We start from the raw sequence: 19300 nt of genomic DNA on the forward strand, positions 1-19300 counted from the left end.
GTTATGTTTTCTGTTGTTCCCCAAACAGAATCCTACGCACAGCTGTGTCCAAAATACTAGTTGTAGTGGGGGATGGAAAATAGGAAAGATCTTTCTAGTACTGTCATTAATTTGATAGCCATTAACCTAATGAAAAGCAACTCAAAGAGAATTTCTATCCATTTTTACTTACAAGTCGACGGTTTATAGTTGCTCTGAGTTGTGTATATCCTTATACAATATTGCTTTTAAAACAAAAAGAATAAATGTATTCTCGGTACTCAGCCTTTTGGCATCGCTAAGTTTCATTACTGTTATCTTACTATTTCTTGTCAGTCCCAACTATTATTTTGAGCCCGGCTGTATACATATTATATTTGGTAGGAGGGCGAATGTCTATCCGTACTCTGTGCGAATTAGTATGTGCGACAAGCAAGGAAATTGCAATAGCATCTCATGATGCCACTAAATGCAACGGCAACGCCAGCGACAACAGCAAGGAAAAAATTCATTTGCTGCATTTGCAAAAAAATTTCATGCACCCTTGAGGGGTCGGGAAAAAGCGGGAAGGGGCGGGAAAAAGAAAATAGAACGGGGGCACACTATTCAGACACAGCAGCTGTGGCACACTAACTGAAATGAAACGAATCGTAACGTGGAAATTGCCGGCGCCGCCACTGTGTGAATGCATTTTAAAGTAAACGCCTCGCTTTTGTCATTTTAATTTTGCGGATTTTTTCATTTTCATTTCATGCTAGTGTCTTTTCCCATCCCCTTTTTCTCAAGGTTAGGCTGTTTTTAATTGAAAATGTTCTGGCAACTGCCAACTGACAAGCTGTTACTGATACTGCCACTTTTAAAAGCTGTAAGCTGGGCAGAACAATCCTGTGGGTTGAATTGAATTTAATTCCCGACATATACAATTTATTTATATTTACTACTGATTATAATTTCACTTACAGTCGAAAAATGCACAGAAGCTAGATATATATTTCGATTTAAAATACTTAATAATAATTAAAACCCAATAACTCAATAAGTTATTAAAACCCAATTGACTTCTTTGGCACTTTCCAAAAATAGTTAAGGAATTCTTTCAGAATCCACTGATTCAACTGAATCATTAAGACTTGACGGTATTTTTTGTTCTGTGTAGAGAACGCAGTGAGTTACCGATCTAAACTTAAGCTGGGTTCACCAGTTCACTTGGCCCTCCTCACATGTTGGCCATTTATCTTGCTCAAGGTAATAAAATGTCTATAATTAGTCATTTAATATACAGATTTCCGTTTTGCGTCAAGGGGCGAAAACTTTTGCCAGGCTTCTGCTTCCTGGAAAACCGAAGGCAAAAAAAGCCAAGGAGCACCCAACGAGAATTGAGAACAAAGTTTTTCCTCCGGCTCACATGTGGGCAGTGCCTGTGGGCCGGGGGTGGAGTAATTTAAGTACAGCGAATGATAAACTACTAAGCAGCAGACTAGCCGACGTGGGTGGGTGGCCGAGTCCTAAGTTCCGAGTGCCCGACTGCCTTGGCGAACCTAAATAAATGTGCAATTAAGAGCTGCTCGCCTTAGTGTTGGACCGCACAATTTGCTGCCAACTTTCGCCCAGTCCACATAAATACTTATGGGTATATGCAAGCACTGAGGGAAAAGTCGTTAAATTATGAAATTCTATGAGCGCCCATAAAGTCTTTCTCATTATCCACAAATATAAAATCTAAACAGCTATATTACTGGCCAGATCATAAAATCTCGCTGCATTTAATAGAATCCTTAAACAGGTATCAAAATTAGTCTGGTAGCTAGTCAAATGTAATTAACAGTGAGGTATAATAATTTATTATTATTGATAAATCACAATATTGCTTTCTTCTTATACAAAATTGTTTAGCCAAAGAAATAAAATTCTATAATAAAATAAACCTAATCCATAATTATTAAATAATTAAATTTAATAATTTAATTTTTTCTGTGTAACTATTGTGTGTGCCTGTGTGTGCGTACAAACTTTTCGTATCTTTGTGTGTGTTGGGCACTTTTAACGTAATATGCTGCCGCTTGCCTGCCTGAGCTATGAGCATTTTTATAATAAATCTTGGCGCTTCCGTTTTTGGTTTGCAAACTTCCTGTTGGCAACGTCTTTAGTAGCCGGCGGTGGCAGACAGAAGGACATAGGAAGAGATAGTTGAGGAGCCCGACCCAACCCAACCCGAAAACCAGCCCGTCTGCTCTGTGATTTGCACGCAACATATGGACTGCGCTGTATCTATATCTTTGGATATATATCTGGCAGTGGGTGTGCAGCTGCAGCAGCAGCAGGAGCAAATTCAGGGGAAATAAATCTTCAAGTTTTTGCTTTATTGCAGTTGTCCGACTCTACATACATCCCACCCCCAGCTTCAGCCAACGTATTGCGTATACGCCAGGTCTGACGGTCTGATGGTCTGCTGGTCTGAAGGTCTGAAGGGGGCTTTAAGGGAACACGTGTTTTCGCTGGCAGCATTTACATAATCTACTGTTAGTACAACCTTTTCGGACTGACGCACGCACTCTTTACTGCCTATTGTGTGTACTTGTACCGCGGACATTTTAACGAGCGCTCAAATAAATTTTAATGTCTTTTAAATGATTTCCTGGGTGGCCCGAAAAGGGCTTGATCTATGGCCACGTCACTCCCCGTTTCTGACACCACTTAATGGCCAATATTCTACGTGTTTACGAGCCCGCTTTAGAGGCTCAATACCCGACTTAGTTCGGTATTCAAGTCCAACCAGGCGGTGAAAGATCCTTCATAAATTCTCGGCTTGGGCACAACATCTGCTTCAGCTGCAGTTGCACATTGAAAACACTCTGTGGATGTGAATAAAGCCTTTTGGTGGGGGACGAACAAAAATTGAAAGGAAACAGAAAGTACACGTGGAAAATCAACAAAAGCTAGACGAAACAGGAAAGTCGAGTTTAAATGTTTCTTTGGAGCTGCGAGTGAAAAATGCAACCATGTCCTCTGTGCATATACATATTTATGCCGTCTGCTTTTCCATTTCTTTTGCTATTTCTTTGCACTTATTGCTTGATATTTCTGCAGCAGCCGGAAAAAATGCATTCCTCGGCCCATTCAACTTGAGATTTCCAGTGGTAACGACATATTTCAAAAGGATGCCACCAATTGTGAACTGAAATTTATTTTTTCGAGCCGAAGCCTTAGTCCTCAAAGGTGTCAAACATTCAACGGGCACTTGTCGTAGGTATAAAGCGACATCACGAGGGTCATTAGTAGTCTGCAAAGTTTCTAGCCACAGAACCATCTGAAATCGTGATTCATTACATTGCATAAAGAGAAATAAAGTAACGAAAGATTAAATAAGGAAAACTAAAAAGCTTGCACATTACGGTTAATTCTTGATTTATTAATTTTAAAAGATTATATATATTTCAAAGTTCTTAATTGGCCTGTACTCGTCTTTCAGAGCAAAAAAATAATACTTTCATAATATTTATACCTATTATTGTACACTTGAGTACTTATACTTCCGACGCGATGGCTGTGGGATCAAAGCGTAAATTATGAAATATTTTAATTCAAAAATCTGGCCCGGCTTTGAAGCTTTTCCCGCTTTCCCGCTGACCAGCTAGCTGGCCTTGTCCGGGTCCGGTATATCCTGTTTGTCAACCAGCCAGCCCAGTTTCGCAGCCTTTGTCTCCTCGGTCCCCGAGTTATGGCTCGTGGCTGTTTTTCAAAACAAAATTAGAGGCAACAAAAACAAGCGGGAGAAAGAAATAAAAACCGAAAAAATTGTAATGCAAATTTAATTAGGTTTTAAGTGCTTCGGCAAGGACAGCGCTCTTGTTGTTTTTGCTGTGTCTTGTCAAATATTTACTTTGAGAGCCGCGGAAAATAACAGCCAAAAAGGTTGTCCATTCCAAAACCATTCAGCTCCCCCGAAACAAGAAGGTAATGAAATTTTTCGCGCCGAGTTCTGAAACAGTTTAAAGTTATTACGCCCGACTACGTGTCCACCGTCGAGAAAATTGATTTTCCAAAAGCCGAAAGCCGGTTTAAAGAGGGATTGCTGATGATCCGGGAACCTGGGCCTTGGTCAAATATTGGGCCAGGTTTAGGCATAATATTGACTTTAGTACTTCTGGTTTGCGAGGCCGATGCCGAAAGCTAATTAGCGTGACCCGCATCACATGCAAATCGAAATGCCAGCACAGAAATCCAATTGGTTTATTGTCTGGCAAAAGTTAGTCAATGAAAGTTTTTAGCGCCCCGGCAAATATGCAAATATTTGTTCAACTTTATTAAAATTCATTTTTGTCATTCATGGCGGCGGCTGAAAACTCTTGACAATAATAATTTTGCCAAGTTGTTACTTTCAATGTGGGCACGCAGGCATGCAAGGAATTTTTGTGCTAAGCGGCAATAATTGCAAATTCCACTGCAGCACACACACGTCCCCAGCCCGGCGACCACGCCCCCTCGCACATAAGGATCCCGCCCCCAGCCCCTCAGGAGGGGGAAAACTTTTGCCTTGTCTAACTGTCGGCAAATCGCAGAGCTCTGCGAAAATCTTTGCCAAAATGTTTGCCATAGGCATTCTGGTAAAACTTTTTGAAGCTCGGCATAAGTATGCTGCGGCTTTTTATATGGCCACACTGCATGCGGCTCTGTAAATTGCACACATTGTAATCTATGACACGCCCACCATGGCACACACACATTACTGTTTTGGGGGCGGAGTAATTAAAACTGATTAACAACAGCTGAAATCCCGCCATGAATGGAATAATGCCAATATAATGCCCATTCGTACGGCTTCAATTAGTGCAGCGAATCAGTGGGATTTTTTGCGTGATGCAAACATTGTTTTTATGGCCAGTACAGTGAAACCTCGTGAACGACCTTTTTTGGCTGGCAATTGGTAAACTTTTTGCCGCTAAAACAAATACCCGACTTATACCCTCTGAATGCGGTCATAATAAATTGAATTAAAATATTTATTGGCCGAGGAGTCTGGGAGCTTTTCGTTGTTTAAAATGAATATTTAAGTAATTTATGTATCACTTATTGATCTCTTCCAACTCCAACAACTTGTTTTCAATAGCAGTTACTGACAAATCAAACAGACTTTTTAATTTTTAAATTTAGATGATAAAAAGTGCTCATCGCTAACAATTTTTAAGTGAATTAAACTTCATTGCCTATCACCATCAAAATTTAAACGATATTGCAAATCAAAACACATAGATATTACATTGTGAAAGCTAATTAACGACTTTTAGATAATACACCTGTAGATTAAAGTATACTTATAGAATAATAATAAATATCAATTCATTTCTAAAAGAGAAAAGATACAAAGAGTAATGCTGTTTTGTAATATACAATATAACTTTTAATAACTTATAACAAAGATGAAAAAGTTTCATAAGTAAGTAGTAACAAGATAGATGTAATCTTAAATCCCAACACAGTAACAGTTCCTTAATCTGATGTTAAACACCACGTTGAAAATAGGCCATAAAGCCGGCATGTTGCCATTGCACTCAGCCATCGATTTGTTTTTCTGCAAACAATATAATTAAGCTGAAAACCCGTTCTCTCTTGGAATTCCCGGTTGTTATTTTTTGCGTTACATTTTGTTTTTTGCGGCAGTTTTTATGAAGCCACTAAATTATGCGGTGCACACAGTTTGGCCAGGACTGTCAATTGGGGCTATTATCATCGCTGGCGCGATTCCACGCACACAAAGCGCTTTTGGACAGAAAAAAAGGGCAAACGTATTGGGTTGATAGACATTCCGCTCAGTAGTCAAGCAGCGGAAACGTTACGTATGCGACCCGTGAGCCGATTGCCTGCCTGCCAGCAAACATAACTAACAGTTCAGTGCACACACTTTGCTCCGACTCTGGATTTTCGGGTCTTCAAGCACCGAGCAGCTGCTCCAATTGCTCCATCGACGTGGCCCAGGCCAAAAAAAGGATAGCCAAAGGTGCCAATTGTTTGCTGGTATGCGGGCACGTATGTGTGAATTTATCGGTTGACATGACAATGCAGCTGCAAAATGCTGGCGTCGAACAGCACTTCAATATGCTGCCAGCCAGTGCCAGTACGACTACCAGTTCCAGGACCTGATCAGGACCAGTGCCATTGCCATTGCCAGTGGCCAACTACTCCTGCGGGCTACCAACTTTCCTCCCATTCTATTCTCATCCCCACTATCCCGACTATCCTGGCTCCTTGCTCTTCGATCCCTTGTGTACGAGACCACCATTAGGTGGGATGGCAGATCTGGGCAAACTCTCTTGTACTTTATGCCTTGACTAGTTCTGGTGTCCGAAGAGTCGCTTTTTTCCAGCCAACGGGAGTGAAGAGGGTGGATTGAAAACTTTGGGATTCGTTTGCTTAACTAGGAACTATGTGAATAGGACTTGAAATTACAAGTTCATAAGCTGGAAAACAATTAAAGTGTTTGAAAAAGTGTTTCATCTTATAGCATGGTATAGGAGAGGTCTAAGCTTTAAAACATGAGTTATTAAACACTTAAGAATATACAAACGTTTTTTAATAAATATTTTCTTAAAGTTTGGAGTGCTTTTGGGGTGAGTTTTATTAACTTCCCAAAGAAAAAGAAAGCTTACAAACGATACCCAAAACGTTTCGTAAGCGAATGAAAAAAAAAATTACAGGATAAGAAAAAAAAGTGTCCCAACCAATTATTTTATATTTTTATATTTTAAAACTAGATCTATTATTTACTTTTGTGGTTTTTCATTTAAATATTTAATTTTTTTGTATCTTTAAATGTGAGATATGGGGATACACAAAAATCTTTACATGTTATAGACAATAACTCAAACTATTTCCATTGCCTTTTTTCTCTGCTCAATCGACCCTCGCTGTGGCACTCGTTCTGGCCAAGGCAACTTTGTTGGCAGCGAGGGCGCACACCTCTAATGCGACCTCAACGTAAAATAATTGCTGACCAAAGTGCACTCAAATGCAGACACATGGCCACACGTGATGACCAATGCACTTCGGGTCAAATGTACACAGTGCGAACGAGTGGAACGACGACGTCGACTTTTGTGCATCTGGAAAAATGAAAATGAAGGTAGTTCCGGGGGCGTGGCTGGGGCAAACTGGGGCATCGTAAGGCGGCGGCAAGGTCCTGTTGCCCAACTCGTTATTCTTACTCCTTCGGCCAGGTCGGTTTGAAGAAAGTCGGCTCTGTAATTGATGTAATCCCTGGCATCCGAGGCATCAAACTACACAACGCTGTGAACTGAGGTCAGTGTTTGTGCGGTCAGGATCTGAACTCCTGCCAGTTGATTCACATGCCTCGGGTTGCCACCTGCCCTTTGACTGGGTGAAAAGCCAGGTTCTTGAGAATTCCTTCGCTTAAAGCTCCGAGTTCGCTCGACTTTAAGCACCCAGCCAGCACACACATATTCAAATATCGATTCGATATTTCTGTGCCCTGGGAGGCGATGGGAAATCAATAACCCAACACCCACTCATCTGCGACAAGCCGAAGGTCAACAATAATGTACAAGTAGACAGGCAGCGGCATGCCTGCTTGTCAGTTTGTTATTTCTTTCGTTGTTTTACGGGGGCCACAAAGAAGTAAAAGTATTTGCCATTGTGCCACTTTTGTGACTGCTATCATGACTGTCACGATTGCTCTTGGCCCTGGCATTTTATTTATCATGTCGAAATTGAATTTGTGTTTGTTGACTCGGCCCGTCAATTGACATGCTAATTGCCGTGCTCCCACTGCCAGGGATCAGAGTGAATGAAGCGCCCTAATTGCAAGCCATGCAAAATTTAAGCACAGAAAAATTACTTTGCTAATTACGGAGAGGCAAAATGCGAGTGCAAGGTGTAAACGGAAAATGGGCTAACACTTTCCCGGGGCTGTTGTCAGCCTTGTTCTTCTTGCTTTACTAAGCGGCATCAAAAATGCAGCCCTTGGCTAAGAATCTCAGAGGGAGCACTGAGAAAAAAACCTGAAAGCTCAAAGTAAATTTTACAAAATTCAATATTTGAGTATTGCTTTTGTTCTTTCATTTGTTCTATTATTTTATAACGATTAAAGTACGTCAAAGTATTTCAACTTTCTAATACGAAATTATGCCTTTTCTTTATGCAGACACTTTAATTTACTGATATATTTTACAAAAATAATGAAAACAGTTTTTTTTTGTACTGATTCTACCAGTGCTGCCATTACTCAGCTGGAAAAACCGGACAGAAAAGCCAAAAAAAACAGGGAAAAAGAGGACAAAAAAATTTAAAAAAGGACAAAAAAAAGGACAAAAGTAAATGCGCCTCCATTATTCTGTTTTTACCAAAGGGTGATATATTTACTTAATATAAATGGATTTTATATTAAATTCAATTATGTAATGATCTATTGCGCCCGACTCACAACCTTCTTCGTTTGATCATTTTACCATGGTCAATTTTTGTGCGTATACGTAATAATCTAAAATTATTAAAATAATAAAAGCATTTCAAGTAACTATATTGGTAATACAAAAAAATGCAATATTTGCGTCAAACCCGAATAAGAGTCGTTCAAATATGAAATTTTTTTCTGACAAAAAGGCTGAGAGTAAAAATTGAGAACTTTTTAAAGTGTTTTCCTCTATTTTTGCTACAGAAAAATTCGTACTATAAAGAAAGTCCATCGACTGCATTACATCTCTTTGATAATTTGTAAAAAGAATTATTTTCAAAGTGCCGAACTATAAGAATAACGGTTAAAACGGCGTTTTAGCATATAAAAGCAGGTTTATACACTTTCGACTAGCAAAAATAACACTCAAAACCTTATTTTTGAAAAAAGGACAGATTTCCGGATAGGGGATGTTTGAATTTTTTTCCGGATAAAGTCGTTAAAAAAGGGACAGATCTGTCCGGAAAGAGGACAAAATGGCAGCACTGGATTCCACATCGAATCAAGACCTTTAAAAAATGTTTCTTTTAGTGTGGTAACCAAACTCCCTACCTCTCCCATTCTCCATGCTTTCAAATCTGAAAGGCGAAAATTGAACAAAGGACTTTGTTTGTTTTTCAACTAAATTAGTGCAAATAGTGCAAACACACAGATAGAGCCGCACACACACACTGGCGCACACGCCGCAAACAAAACGAGGGCGTGGCACCTGAGAACGTGAGAACCTGAGGCTGAGGATGAAAACTGAGGACGTGGAGGCTGCAGCAATGCGACTTTACCTTGTGCCACTTAGGCACTACGGCAGCGGCAGCAACAATGCCACTGGGCTGTTGTTTTTAGTGGCATTCACTTTCCCACACACATACACACACGCACACCTATGTGCGTTGGCATTGTCTGCCATTTTGTTAGCTTGCGATTCGGGCGCTCAAAAGTATGCTACGCTGGTCATTAACTTTCATCTCAATTACACACACGCACCGTAAGAATTCATTTCAGACTTGCAGAATGGAAAGAAAAAGACCTGGAAGGTAATACTTTTTTGTGTTTTCTTTAATACCTTTATTTCAGATTATAGTTTTTATTTCCAGCTTGTTAGTGCCAATCATATTGATATGAAAATCTGAAAATATCAATTTCTTTTTCCCTTTCCTAACTGAATAATAACCAATTTCTTCCGGTGTACGCCGTGAAAGACGCTAGCACACTGTCGTGCATATATGCATACATATTTATTTAAGGAATTTTCCTACACCCAAGACAACAATAACAATGCAACAGCAACGACTGACGCAATGGCACGTTTATGCCACACGTGACCTGCTTTAGCTCCAGCTCGGCTTTAGCTTTCGGCCAGGGTCGACATCAGTGGCTGCCTTTACAGTCGCACACTATTTTTACAAGTGTCTACAGTTAAGTGCTCACACACACACCGGCACACACACAAGCGGCCATCCAGGACCTGCAGAAATTACCATGCTCAGGACTCGTTGGCGTTGTCGTTGGCATCCCTGCGGTTGTAGCGTGAAACGAGAAGAAAAACTTTGGCGCTCTCTTAAACAACAACACCGAGCACACACTCAAGCACACACACACCGCCAGCGAAAATAAGAAGAGGAAGACGTATAAGCCAAAGCGCAGCAAAAGCGTTGCCGCGAAAGTGGAACGTGGAAAAAGGCAAGCAGCCCGAGTCAAGTCAAGCTAAGAAGCTGCCGTGGTCCGACACTGAAATAAAGGGAGTTTCAAAATTATTGAAATTAATAAGAGTTTGAGAAGGCATACATATATAAAATGGTTTCGCCTTTAGTTTGACAACCAATTTAAGCCTTCATAATATTATTATTTAACAAAATTCATGCCACAAGAATTACTAATTATTTTGTGTATAAAGGTGCCTAAAAGTATGCACTAAGTATCGACTTTTGGGTCTTTCGGGAACTTAAGCATTATTTTAATAAAATAAATGGATTTTCCCACTCAAATTGTAGTTCAGTATTTTTCCAAGTGCATCGAAGATGCTGCCGTAGCCATGGATTTCATTATGCGCATTTTCTACAACTTTTTGGAGCAAGGCGCGTTAGCATTGCATACTTTTAGGCGCTGTGCCGCTGCTCCTGCTCCCTGTGCTCCTCGAGCTCCTCTCGCCACGCTGTGTTTTGTGTCGAGCTTTTGCGCAGACACTGAAATGCAATTTGCATAAGTTTCACAGCTTCTTTCGTTTATATAGGGCGAGCGGGATGGGAACGGCGACTTTTCTATATAAATATAAATACTATGTGCATAGCCCAAGTGCGCCGAACGACGTGCCGTAGTCAGTATGTGCCATCTATCCACTCTTTGCATCCGCATCTGGGTGTCTGTGTGTTTGCCCTGGTGCGTGCTAAGTATGTGTTGCCTAGCTGTTGGCAATTTTCATAACAAAAAAATATAAAAAGCGACGAAGGGAATGCGGGGCGTGCAGCAAAATGAAATTTGTGTTTGTTTTCTACTTTAGCCAGCATAAAAAGTGAAATGACACTGGGTAACGCAGAAAAAACGTTGCCGTAGCATATAGGAACCAACGGAAATCAGCAGGAAATTCCCATTCCCTTGTTAAGATGTTTGCTCTGGTGTTTCCCCTGTGCATGTGTGCGAAAATGTCGTTAATGTAGGTAAAGGTTACATGCTTGAATATCACTTTTTATTGATATCAAACAAAGGAAAATACGGGAGGGCTATTGATGCAAATGGCAGAGCGACAAGACTTTACTGAACTTGTTTAAAGCCCACTTAAGCTTTCTTTCATTGCAAAGTTTTTATACATGCAAAGTTTAGAAAATTTAATTGACAAGCTATCATAAAATACAAGATTAAATTGCATAAACGTTATTAAGCTGATTATAAGTTTAACATAAACACAAATTAAAAATTATTCTAATAATAATTAATAGTGTCTTAAAAGTATTATCTTCTTAAGGATAATACCCATCGAATAAATCAATTTCTTTAAGTGTCTGGTGATTAATCAAATTAATTTCATTTGACAAACAAAACAAGAGGCAGTAACCTAATCTTGAAAATCACGAACGGATTACAGTGTTCACAGTCTCCGAAATCAATTTCCCAAAAATAGTTTCTCCTTCGATTTGCACTAATAATCCCAAATTGACCTATTTTGCCGCCTGCACGAACTCTGGCACATATTTACCCGACGGCACACACGCGACTGGATGGAGTGACATTTGTCTATCCGAACTGAACTGTTGCCGCTTGTGGCAGCCCAATCCGGTGACCTCAGAAGCAGCTTGCCACCTAAGCCGCAGCACGCGCCACTTTGTCCAAAATCCAGGCAGTTGGTTTTGGCTGCCTGATTCCGTGGTCTGTGGATGGGACGAAATCGGTGCTCCCAGTCATCCCTCCTTCTACTCAATTCCCCAGTGAGCCCCACGGGCAAATCACTCATTACACACTTACGCTTGCGCGACGTTGACGCTGACGAGCGGCAGGATGATGGAGCTGGAAAGGAAAAAGGATACGAAGGGTGAGCAGGAGCAGGAACAAGCGAAGGACTCGCTGACGAGATGGCGGAGGCGGCGACGGAGGCGCATATCACAAATTATGTCAATTTGCTGCAACAGCCCTCCCGCCTTTGGGACTCTGAGACAGCGACAGGAACAGGACTAGGACACTGGAAAAAAAATCCTAAAAGTTGGACAAATAATATAGATCCGTTTTTGGAACATTTAAATTCGTTTGAATTTCATTAGGAACCTATTTTTGCCAAAAGCGCCCTTAGTATAACAAAATCCCCTTAGAATACAAATTATAAAAGTCTATTCACATCGATAGAACCGTGTGATCCAAAACCTCTGTACTATTATTGTGGACTCTATTTTTATTTGTTCTAGAACAGATTACTTAACTAGCTTAAGTTAGTTCCCTGGAAAAACATAGCATTTAAAGTACACATTTTTGATTAAGGAATTAGGAAAGTAAAATAATATCATATTACACCATGAAAAATAAAATAAAAACTGAGTAATTGAAAGGCAATCAAATCTGAGTCTCCACATCTCATTTAAAGAGGCTTTTCTCAGTGCAGGAGCCCCAGCCAGCTGATATAGAGGGCCTAACTCTGTCTGCTCGTCGAGCATTTGACATCTTACATGGGAATTACAAACGCACGAAAATTGCTACCATGTTCGGCGACAGCCCACTCACCAATACAGCTGTAGCTGCACAACAACACATATCTGTCTGAATGTCTGACGGTCTGTTTGTCCGTTTGTCATTCAGTTCTCCAGCGTGGGCGAGTGTTTTTCGGTGGGTGGCTCTGGGTCGGCGTTTTCATGTGCAAATTTCTGTAGTGTGCCATAAATTATCCGACTGGGAATTGCTTTTCTATAAAACGTGCGCATATTAAATAAATGTCAACAATTTTTGGCATCGTCTGCAAGCTGAGCATTTGCGCCCCTTTCGCCCCCGCACTTTTATTCCTTTCACTCGTTTGGTGGCTGCTGAAATTAAATTACGCGTAACACGATTGTGAGGCTCCCTTTTGGGTATTAATGAGCATCAGGCTGTAAAATAGGTTCATGATGGATGTGCTCGAGTTTCTGGGTTTTGACAGCCGGACAGGTGAGCAATTGAATTTTCAATTTTCCGCACCGAAATCGATTCGTATGAGTGTGTCGGGCGTCAATCGTTGGCAAATGTCTCTTTTTCTCTGATTTGCGTGGGGAATTCAATTGATATTAAAATTCTTTGGGCATGTGAACCATTTTGGGGGGCACAAACGAGAAGATTTTTTGGAAATAAAAAAGAATGTGTGGCTTTTTTAGTACGATCATGAATATCTCTTCACGGTGCCCAGTTCTATTAACTATACAAATTCGACGTCACAACTTGATCCTTACTTAATCAATTAAATTTACCCATTCACAACTCTTTGATGGCTATTAATGTTTTATTCATCCATCTGATTGATGGGCATGCATTTACAGTTCATGTTTCTCTTATTAATTTACGACTTGTGACGACAAAACTAACTAAACAGCAGAGTGCCGCCCACTACGACCGCTTTGATCCTTCTCACGCCAAAGGACAATTAGGGGCTTTAACTCCAGGCAACCAGCCGGCCAACTTTAATCCATTGTCATTTCCTAAGATCGTTCGGGAGAGGGAATGGGGAAATCAGCGGTCTAGATTGGATTGGGAATGAGTTTTAGCCATCCGGAAGCGACGACGACGATGCCCTTAGCATTTGTCTGTTTTCAGTGACATCAATTGGCAGTTTAAATGCAAAAGATGAGGCCGCCGTGAAATCGCAGACCGGCCATCGTCATCGCCATCGCCATCACCATTGCCGACGTCATCGTTGTCGTTGGCTTCAATTTGGCATTAATATTCCCACTCACGTACTTGGTTGTGATTATGCGAGTACAACGATGAACGTCAGCGGCTATTGCGGTTGAAAGGAGCTGGGTGGTTGAAAGGACCGGGGTGGTTGGGTGGTTCAATGGGGAGATGGTTGGCTGGTTCAATGGAGCTGGCTTGAGGTTGTCGTGCGGCTGCCGCCTTGCGTGCTCCGCGTTTGTGGGACGGCAGTCTCAACGTGACACTTAAAAGGCAGCGTTTTGTTGACATTTGCTAGGAAATCGACGAAGGAGTCGAGTCGAGTCGAGTCCCAGTAATTGTGGCAACACCCCAAAAGCTCAGCCCGGGCATAGAGCAAAAAGGACATTTTCATATTGTGTTAATGACTTTGGCAATAGTTTTGTCATGACATTTCAAAAGAGCCACCCCACCTGTCGTTTCATTCAATTGCATTGGGTGGAAACGGTAATGATACACCAAGGGAAAATGAGGCAAGGATTACTCGCAGAAAAACTTGATTTGGAAGAAAATTATTTATATTTACTTATTCAATTTTAATTTAATCCCAAGTAAATGTTAATAGTATTTATGAAAAATATAAATGTTTTTACATAAGTTTGAAAGTCGGTCTGCTCCCGTTCTTTTGACACGGAACATATAACATGTCTCTCTTCCGAAACATACACACAAAAAAAAAACTTGGTAAAATCAACTGTAATAATTGTCAAACAGGCCCCAACCAGCAAAATTGTCAATTCTACTAAGTAAATTGTCATTTCACAACAACAAAATACACACAATTAGCAAAGACACAAACCCAAAGCAAAAACAAAATACACGTAACTATTTTAATAGTTACGTAACTATCTTTGTTGGTCAATTTTACCAAGCAAAATTTTTTGTGTGTAGTTTTTCAAATGTACAAAATTATTGTAAAGTAAATAAAAGCAAAAGAGAATCTTCCATTATGTCAATAAGTTAAATTCTTGATAACAGAACTACGACTTGTCCAGAACCTTGTCGAATACGTATAACTAAACTATTCTATTGTACGAAGTGCCCTTATATTGTCAAAATAGAGATTTTAATTCTTATAAATACGAAATAGTCTTTAAAACAATTTGCGTATGTATTTTCTAGACCACATATGATTATTTTACCGCAGTGCACTCATAATTGTGTTTCTCCTCCCCTTTCAGTTTCCACAGTGGCCGTGGAGGCCGTTCTGGGACGAACCGCATCCTTGCCGTGCGACATCGAGCCGGAGGCGAAGGACGATCGGGTGTACATGGTGCTTTGGTTCCGTGAGAGCGCCGGCAAGCCACTTTACAGGTAAGCAGGTCTTCCCCCATCCGAGGCAGTCGAATTTGAATTCAGGTTAGCAGCCACTTGCTAATTTTATAGTCTCTTTGAGATTCCAAGTATAAGTGTGTGGATGTGTGCCTGTGCGGTTGACAGAAGTTCCGCCCTTTTCGGGGCTGGCCAACTGGGGTCCCTGTGCCGACTACCTTTGATTTATATGCCCCTCCAGTGGCCACTCCCTCCACTCATTCGACCCGACAGCTTCATGAGAAATGGCAGCAGTTCATAATTTTCAAATAATTTATTATTTTAATAACATCATCAATATCAACTCAACTGGAGTCGGTTCGAGTGGAGACTACACTGGGCGAAAGTGTAAACGTTATGTAAAAAAAGATGTGTACCATTTTTATTTAATAGCAATTAAAATAAACATTATCGCGTTCCTTTATTATTTTAACTTGAAACAAGGATATAGCTATTAAAATGTAGAATTACGGCTTAACGATACAACCGCTTTACTTTGCCCTCTAGCCCAGCATTAATTTTCTCAACGTGTAGCTGCCGCTTGAGCCTAGTCCTGGAGTCCTGGCGTCCTAGGGGCCAGGACATGGCTCCAGGAGTGGGTCAAAGCAAAACAAAGCGACGGCATGCCAGGCAGGCCAACCAGGGCGACATGGGCTCATATATTAGCCGGAGGGCCCGAGGCAAAGGACATCCGGGGTGAAATGCGGGGGCAGCAAAATAATGGCATCCAAAGTGAAAACTGTTTTGGCGGCAGCTTTGATTGTGGGAGGAGCTCCGTCCACATCCTCATCATCGTCCCCTCAACCACCCGGCAATGTCCTCGAACTCCTGCTGCTGTTATTTATAGAGCTCGCTGGCGAACGTGTGCTTAGGTTTAATATGTTGCACATTATAAGCAGACATCGATATCCTTTAGCCTTGTCAATTTTGCTTACATGTGCTTCCTTTTCAATATGTTGCCAGGGGTGGACGGGGCTTTTCGGGAATAAGGACATAGACAACGACATGGATATGGGTACGAATACGAAAACGAATACGGATACGGATACGTACGAGTGTACGTATACCAACGCACGTGTATCTCAAGGGCGAGCGCGAACTGTTCACGAGTCCTGCCGCCCAGGACTCTGATCCTTGTTGATGCTGTTGTTCTTGCCACTTCGTGCACTCAATTGGAAGCAATAAATTTCAGACCAGACAAAGAGGAAAATATGAGGAAAGGAGGTGAGTGTTTGGACCGGCGAAAACAAATAGCAAAAAAACGGAAAACTAGAAAAATGTGGAAAACAATAATGTCGCAAAAATTTCCGACTTTATAACCAAAAATATCCGAAAGTGATTCGAATTCGATTTCCCGTCCAGGACAAGTCGGAGCCCAAAAAAAAAATGAAAGGAAAACAAGAAATAGGAATGAAATTTAGGGAAATAAATAACAAGGCGAAAACAAGAACAACAGCAACAGCTGCGAGGCGGAGGCCAGGATACCAAACGAAAAACTCCAGTCAGGACTCGGGCTGCGGCGTAAAATTGCCAGCTCTGCGTGAAATCGAAGGACACACAGAGGGGCAGCTGAATGGGGCTTAGAAAAGAATCAAAACCAAAAGCTAAAACCGAAAAGGCGCCGAAATTGAAAGCAGCATGTGAAGGGCGGAAAGAGAGAGCGGGAAAATAGGACACAGAACGGGATCCCCAAGGTTTACCACTGTAGTGATAGTACACTAGGAGAAATTACTCGGTGATTACGATCTAAAAATAGGTCAAGTTATTATGGCAGGGACATACTGAATTGGCCCATTTTGTATATTGCATTTCTTAAGTAAAATCACGAAAATTGTAAACCCTAATAGTTCGAATATTTAATTTTTAATGTTCCATCGCTCAGCGGACTACATTCTAACATCCTGTATTCAAGAAGCCAACTCTGCATGATCTTTTGCCTCAGTGTCGAACATCCTTTTTGTGGGGCAGGCTTTGCAACATTTCCAAAGGCACGTCACAGCTGGCAGCCTCACCTAAACGGGTCCGCACACACCTCCGCCCCAAATATCCTGGGCAAGGTCCTGTCTAGCAGCTCCCCTGCGTTTGACAGCTTTACACCCAGATACAAAGCCAAAAGCCGAGGCTCACGAACAAAACGATGTCCTGCCCAGGAGGCTAAAAGCAAAAATATTAAAAATTATAATGTTAACTTTTGCTTTGTTGTTTGACTGGCCTGGCCAACAAGCAGACAGTTTTTTAGGGTTAGGCTATTTCGGGTTTTAGGGTTCATTTTTATGGCTCGGATTGCTGGCCGGGATTTGTTTCTGCTGACTTTGACCCTTGGAATGCGATTTTCATAAGATTTTTATACATTTATTTGTTATGAATCGTGAGCGATATAAGGCCAAAAAGCAGGGGCCGTTCTGCTTGCCCTTCCATTATTAAAATTAACATTTGCCATGACAGCCACCTGTAACGAGGTGCGAGGCGAGGGAAAGCTCTGTGGGTCGACAGGCCAACTGTCACGTTCAATATTGCAGGCCGTCAATGGCATTGGCAGCCCCTCCACAACCACGCCCACAGCCCCCCACAAAGCCGACATAACAAACAAAAGGCAAAAGGAAATGGCCACTGCTGGAGCGATTCAAAAGGCAAACAGGAGCACTGCACTCGCCACATCCCTGCTCCCTGGCGACTGCGATTCACGCTGGGATCAGCCGAAATGAAGCGATGAAAGTGTGTTCAAATTAAATTAAATTAACTGCACTTGCTCTTGATGAGCTGCTCGGGTGGAAACATAAGTATATTTAATTTAAAGAGCATTTGATTTTTTTTATACATGGACACGGACTTTAAATCAGATTTATGGTTTAAGAATTAAGAAGCTCTTCGGTAATTTTACACTTGTTAATTTAACTGCAAGTTAACCCAATTACATAATAATATATTTAATTAAACGGGCTACTTCAATTATGAATAATCGTTCAACAACGATGATAGGCTGACCAAAATACCAATGATCTGCTGTGATTTATATGAACAAAAGCAATCGTTTTTATAGATTAGGGGGAGCGAAGTGCACAGATTCCGTAAAACAAATATACCCGACTGCCTTATGTAAACATCGATGTTACGGTGGACTTTAAGCCAGGGCCACAATCAAGGTTAATTGATTTTTAAAGCTCACCTGAACGCCCGGCTGCTGGGTGCCAGGTATCCGTAGGTTCCGTGGCATGAATAATTAAATTCGCTGCGAGCACTGGGTCGGATTGGATTGGTCTGTTCTGCTCTGCTCTGCTCTGCTCTGCTCTGCTCTGCTCTGCTCTGCTCTGCTCTACCCTGCTCCTTTCCCAACTGAACTGAACTGAACTCGGCAAAGGACTGGCTGTCAAAAGCGGATAATCTGAGTGCCACGCTAACTGCCATAATCGCCGGCAGCCGCCTGCCAACCGCCCCATAAATACAGGCTGAGCCGGGCGGCGGGAAAATCCGGATGGAGGGGGCAATCGAAAGTGCATTCACTTCGAAGTGCTTGAGCCGTGTGTGTATTTGGCTTGCTGCTTGAGAATCGGTCTGCCGCAAAAGTAATAAACCACAAAATGGTATTCAAAATGGCTGGCAATAAAGGCCAACGCCAACGGAAGCGAAGAGAAACTGAAGATGGCGAATCACTGCCTGGAGAAGGATACCCCTACACGGAAAGGAAAATGTTTAAAATGGATTTCGCGAAATTATCTACAGGCGATTAAATCAAAAATAGTTTATGAAACTATAAATGAGGTGATATAGGCAAGCTTAAAATATATGAACTGACTAGTTTATTGCATTTAAGCTTAATATTTCCCTGAGTTTCTTAGTAAAATCCGAATTGCGTTCACCAAAATTTTTTAAAATGCAGCAAAAAGGACAGGCAAAAGTCGTGGTCCAAAGGCAATTAAGTCGAGTGCATTTTCGGGCCATTTTACGAGCGGCAGGCTGCTCTGTAGTCGCACTTTGCGCGAATTTCAGGTTAGATGGGATATTTAAAACTGTAATTAAGTTTCAAATGTATATGCAATTGAGTGGGTGTATGTGTGCGGGTGCGCGGGTGTGCGTGTGTGAAAACGGAAATGCAAGCGGCGCATGCAAATCGATTTGGCCGCCACTAAGCTCTGGTTTCCACCGCCGACAGAGAAATGCCAACGTCGGGATTTT

At 41.4% G+C, this 19300-nt stretch overlaps 1 protein-coding gene across 2 annotated transcripts in view; it reads left to right on the plus strand.

Moving 5' to 3' along the window:
- side-III (sidestep III) overlaps nucleotides 1-19300 on the plus strand; it is a 108133-nt gene that overhangs the window by 51922 nt on the left and 36911 nt on the right. The window contains exons 1-2 of one of the 2 annotated variants that reach the window (XM_070217480.1): nucleotides 14905-14923; nucleotides 14998-15130. In XM_070217480.1, the coding sequence (XP_070073581.1) occupies nucleotides 15087-15130 (44 nt within the window). In that variant the 5' untranslated portion in view covers nucleotides 14905-14923; nucleotides 14998-15086. Of the gene's footprint in view, nucleotides 1-14904; nucleotides 14924-14997; nucleotides 15131-19300 lie in introns of those variants that run through there. The other variant, XM_044394732.2, reaches the window with a different exon arrangement.

Source organism: Drosophila takahashii, chromosome 3R (assembly GCF_030179915.1).
Source record: "Drosophila takahashii strain IR98-3 E-12201 chromosome 3R, DtakHiC1v2, whole genome shotgun sequence".
In the NCBI taxonomy this organism is placed as follows: domain Eukaryota; kingdom Metazoa; phylum Arthropoda; class Insecta; order Diptera; family Drosophilidae; genus Drosophila; species Drosophila takahashii.